Genomic DNA, 5888 nt, shown 5'->3' on the forward strand with positions numbered 1-5888 from the left:
GCATCAAGAAAAATGTATCAAGTGGGAATTGATCTGAACATACCTAGTGAAATTTCATAAGGAGGTCAAAGAAGGATATGGTATATTCATATCTTATTACTATCACGTGGAGGTAGAGAGAATGTTTAAGAGAGACAATCGACTCATATTAAATGTACACATTAATTTAAAAAGTTGTCTCAAATTACTTGTCAATTTATGAAATGAAGATAAAATTAATTACATTTTCTCAATATTCCTTACAATTTAGTTCTTCTTAAAAGTGTAAACAAGTTTGTGAAGTTTCAGATAAAAAATATTACGGAATAAAGTAGTAAAATTATCCTTCTTATTTATAATCTTATAAGATTGTGTCAAAGATATATAGACAACTAATATGGAATGGAGGGAATAGTGTTTAGTTAATTTTATGACCATACTTAATTTTCAATTATTGTTTTTAGTTTGAATTTAAAATGTAAAAAATTATATGAATTCAATATAATTTTCTCTACCATCTTCAAAGCTCATATTGTAGCAATATATTGATTATTATCGTTATTATTATTATAATTATATTTATTATTATTATTAATATTATTATTGTATATGAATTTAAAATGATATATGCATTAGAATGTCAAGTTAAAAATAGAATACACTGAAATAAAATAAAACAGTCAATATCATAAAATATATTTAATCTATTTAAATAGAATTGGAGAGGTAAAACAATGTTGTGATGGTAAATTTTAATTACCATACAATTCAAGTTTGAAAATTATTTTAAGATAGAGTTTTCAAGAAAAATAATCAATTCAATTTTTTTTATCTCAACCATGAATTCAAATTCAAGTTAAATTGTTCAACTATAACTATAGTGGAACTATACTTCCACAACATTTATTTATTTCAATTTGAATTTAAATAAGAGATGTGAATTTTGAATTGTAGTTTTATAGTTTTAACTGAAAATACAAAAATTATATGGATTAAGATATTAAGATTAAATTAAGAAAAAAAAGAATTGAATGTCAATATAATTTTTTTGTGTATTAATTATATTCAATAAATTATTAATTTATCTATCTATATTCCAGAATAATTCATATAAAATATGACATTGTTTAATAAAATGTATATTGATTATACATGTCATTTTATATATAAAAAGTACAATTACATCAAGTTAATTAGACATAACTTTGATTTATTTTTTCATTTTTTATTTTTTATAAATTCTATTTATTTAAACTATATTTAAAACTTAAAAATTAAGATCCTGTAAAATTGAATTGATAGAAATACTAACATCTCTTTTAAGCTAGCTCGATAAATATAATGTTCGATAGAAGAGGTCCAAATCGTATAACATGAATTCTTAACACAAGAATACGCACCTCAAGGATTACGCTTCACCTCGTATCAGATAAAATGTATAACCTCAATTGTGATCACATGGTTGTATCATTTGGTTTTTAGAAATAATTATAACTATGAAGTTAATCATTGCAACAATTTTTTGGTACCCGAAACATAATATTTTTTAGTGGTAATTTTTTATTTAAATTACCTCTTATGGATAAATGTTAATATTGTTTCATTGAAAAACTTAATAATTAACTATAAAATTTTATCATAGCAAAAAACCTATGATTATATTTTTAATATGCCACAATTTTTATAACTTGAAAAAAAATATTTAGCTACAATTTTTTCTTTAAATAATTTATTGTGGCTAAAAGGTTATTATTACTACGGTAAATTCAAATTCGTGGAAAAATTTAATAATTATCTATGAAATTTTATAGTAGAAGAAAATCTATGACTATTTCATTTAATTATTGCCAAAATATTTTATTACTTAAAGCTAAATTATTTATTTAGCTACAAATATTTCTTCAAATAAGTTATTGTGGCTAAAAGTTTATTATTACTATAGTAAATTTAAATTCGTCGCAAAAAATAATACTTAGCTACAAAATTTTACTATAGCAAAAACTCTATGGCTATTTCATTTAACTATTGACACGTCATTTTATAACTTGAAGAAAAATTATTTATTTAGCCACAATATTTTGTTTCAAATAACTTATTATGGCTAAAGGGTTACTATTGCTACAATTACTTTTATTGCGTAGCAAATAAGTTATAATTAACTACAAAATTTTATTGTAGCAGTAAAATTGTAGCTATTTAGATTGTTATTGCCACGATTGTTAATAATCAAAGCAAATATAAGGATTTAGCTTTGTCAACTTAATATTCATGGCTAATAAATTTAGCGAATTTTTAGATAGCTACGAAATTTGAATTTTTATAGCTATTACTAAGTAACAGCTACAATTTTCAAATTCATAGCTTAGATTTTGTAGCACTAAGTATCTTTTCTTGTAGTGACTTCACATTAACACATAGAAAACACTCAAGGCTTTCACAACTATACAAATTTAACTTAATGAGTTTTTTTGCAATCACCCAAGGAAGAGTGAACCTCTTTAAGACTACTACATTTCTCCAGATTCAAACACTCCAAATTTGGCATCCCCGTGAAATTTGGTGTTTGCATCAGTCTTTTAGAGAAGCTCAGATCTAGCCATCGTAGACACGGCAAAAGCTCCTATTCACAACAAACAGAGAAATTGCTTAATTTTTTTTATATACATGTTCACAAATAAATAAATAAATTCTAGGAAAAGGCAAAATAGAAAGTGTCTCAAATAAAATGATACCTTTCTTTTTGTCCATAAATCATGCAGTAAACTCCACCCGAGATAGAGATGAACAAGCCTTTGAGGTTTAAAATTTTCTGGCAATGACTCCCAAGGATATTGCTTTCAGAAAATCCACCGCAAGTTGTTGGATAGAAACTCAATGGAGCAGTTGGGAATGTATTTCGAATCAATAGTAGAAGGGGGTAAAAATAAATTGTTTAAGCTACCATCATTTATGTATAATATCCTAAGCTTTTTCTTATTTTTCATTGCCTCTTTATTAAAGATTATTTGTCCAAAATAAGTACACCAAATTGCTTCCACTGTCATGGTCCCCTGGCAAAAAGATAAATAAACGGCTAGTAGACCAATTAATGGCTTAATAACATAATATAAATAAATATCAATATATGAAAACAGGAAATTAAATAATATTGCATTGTTTAACCTACTTACTGTGTTGTTGTCAATCACTTCTTTGAAATCTTCAATGTTCCATATTCTGCTAGGTTCTCCCGAATCTTTATGCATTTTCACCACGTGTTTATCCAGCTCTTGTATTAAGTCATGCATTTCAATAGTATTGTTTATAGAGATGAATACAAGAGATTTGTCAATTAGGACACACAATCCAATATTTGCTCCAGAATAACAACTCTCAAGAATTTTCATGATGTAATCTTTATCTTTCCCTCGAAAGAAGCATGCTATATCTAGAAATATATCTTTTTGTATGGCCTCCAATCGACCGTAGCTAATTTTGAGCTTTTCAACAATTTTTGAATTAGAGTTATTTTTCATTTCCTCCATAGCACTTCACTCTGTTATGTCCCTCTTATGTAATAAAGAACCCCCACACTTTTAGGGCTAAAGGAAGGCCTTTAGCATGATGTACAGCCTCCATTGAGAGCTTCTCAAAATATTCATCGGGAACTTCTTTTTTGACGAAAGCATATTGATTGAACAATTTAATAGCTTCATGGTCAACTAGTGTAGTCACTTCATATATCACATCACTCGTTTCAATCAAATGCTTATCTCTAGTTGTTGCAACAATTCTACTCCCATTACCATACCTATTAGAATTTCCTGCTAGGTAATCCAAATGGTCTCTATGATCTATGTCATCAAGCACAACTAAAACCTTCTTATAACGAAGTCTATGAGCTATCATATGCTTTCCGTCCTCCTTATTATTCACATAATTATCTTTTTTCCTTAACAATTCCGAGAGAAGGATATTTTGCAAAGAATGCATTCCACATTTTTTTCTTTAATATCCACAATGAAACTTGCAGCTTCAAATTGATACAAGAGTGTGTCAAAAATTGCCTTGCTATTGTCGTTTTACCAATTCCCCCCATGCCCCAAATCCCCACACTTCGAACTTCATTGATTTCAAGCTTTAGTTGGGATTTTACTTCCTCTAAATGAGTATCTATTCCCACAACATCTTGCAAATAAGATACTAAAGTCTTGCATAATTTGAGCGAAATTTGATTAACAATTTGTTGAATATCCTCTGATTCAATCCTACATACATAAGAAGATTAATTAAATAAGCGTCATCACATATTGTGGATAAGCACAATAAAGTTAAGTATTATAAGTGTTTCATAGTATAAGTTATTTGGCTTAACTGAATCTAAGCTTTTAAAAGTTGTTTGTAAACACACAATAATCTAATAAAGCATTTCTAAGGTCTAATCTACACACATATATTTTTTAACTCACCCTTGGCGGATATCATATCCTTTTAGATCCGTTGCAGCAGTTAAGGCGGTCCTCCATCTTTGCACCTCTCCATTCTCTCAACATCATCCTTGTACTTCAATTTATGTTTGGCAAATGCTTTTGCAAAGTTTTCTCTCTGGTGACGAATATGTGATGGATCCACATTATAGAAGACTGGTATGACTATTTGTCCATTTTCTTCTTTCATGTATTCCATAATCTTCACTAGTATTGGAACATCACGAGTCAGTTTAGTTATTTAGTCATATTAAGTTTGAGCAGTCCCTATCCCTGTTTATTTAGGATTAAGTTTCAACAATTATTGTCTAGTTAGGTTTTATTATTTCAATTCGTTTAGGAGTCTTTCCGCTGTAATTCTATTTAAGCAACTTTCTGTCTTCATTAATAAATTATCGTCTTTCAACTTATACCCAATCTTTATATGGTATCAGGGCTCTTCACACTTTAACGAGAACGATCCAAAAAAAAAATTTCCTTCCTTCTCCTCACACAGATCAGCAACAATGACCAATCCCAATGGGAACAACAATGGCAATAATCCAACAGTTGTCAATGCTGATAACACAATGGGTAGTTACATAATCATTTAGTTTAATCCTGCTTCCCAACTACCCATTAAACTAAGCGGTGGTCACAACTTCACCACCTGGAAAGCTCCATTCTCCATGCTTATGTATGGCTACAACCTCTTTGGCCATCTTGATGGGACCACTCAGGCCCCCAATCGCACGATTGCCCTCAGTACGAACATATCTCCTAATCCTTCTTTCTTACCTTGGTTCCGCCATGACAAACTCATCCAGAATGCCCTTATGGCTTCTGTTGAACCCACCATTGCTTCTACTGTTGCTACCGCTAACTCGGCTAAATCAGCTTGGGATGATTTGCATACCACTTACGCGAACAGTCTCAAACTCGGGTCTTCAGTTTGCGTGATCAGCTTTCTCATGTAACTAAGGACTCTCGCTCCATCACTGAATATCTTCACAATATTCGGTCCCTTTTGGATGAGTTAGCCACTATTGGTGCTCCTGTGTCCAATCCTGAACTCATAGTCAAAATACTAAGTGGTCTGGGGCCTGAGTTTCGAGAGATATTTGCTGCCATTCGTGCATGTGATACGACTATCTCCTATGAGGAATTGTTTGAAAAACTACTAGACTATGAACTCTTCCTTCGCCACGAGGATGCTAAGAAAATGTCTAGTCTTATCACTGCTGCAGTCGCCACTCCCACCAAAAACAACACCAATAATCGCAATAATCGCAGGCAGACAACCAATTCTCAACAATGGCGTCAGAACTCGCGGCCAAATACTCCACCACAATGCAGTCTAACTCAAATCCAAACGGCGTTACTCGTTGTCAACTATGTAACAGGATAGGCCATACCGCCAATGTTTGCCGCTCGAAGTCTCACAATCACTTTGAAGCCAAAGCC

The 5888-nt window shown here is 30.6% G+C and overlaps 1 protein-coding gene across 1 annotated transcript; it reads right to left on the bottom strand.

Moving 5' to 3' along the window:
* Nucleotides 1-3528: 3528 nt before the first annotated feature.
* Nucleotides 3529-4644, bottom strand: LOC125873901 (TMV resistance protein N-like). The gene is made up of 3 exons (XM_049554729.1): nucleotides 4493-4644; nucleotides 4026-4226; nucleotides 3529-3910 (listed from the first exon to the last, which is right to left on the bottom strand). Exons 1-3 carry the CDS (start codon nucleotides 4642-4644, stop codon nucleotides 3529-3531), a joined length of 735 nt encoding a protein of 244 aa, XP_049410686.1.
* Between the last annotated feature and the right edge of the window lie 1244 nt (nucleotides 4645-5888).

Source organism: Solanum stenotomum, chromosome 8, assembly GCF_019186545.1.
Source record: "Solanum stenotomum isolate F172 chromosome 8, ASM1918654v1, whole genome shotgun sequence".
NCBI lineage: Eukaryota > Viridiplantae > Streptophyta > Magnoliopsida > Solanales > Solanaceae > Solanum > Solanum stenotomum.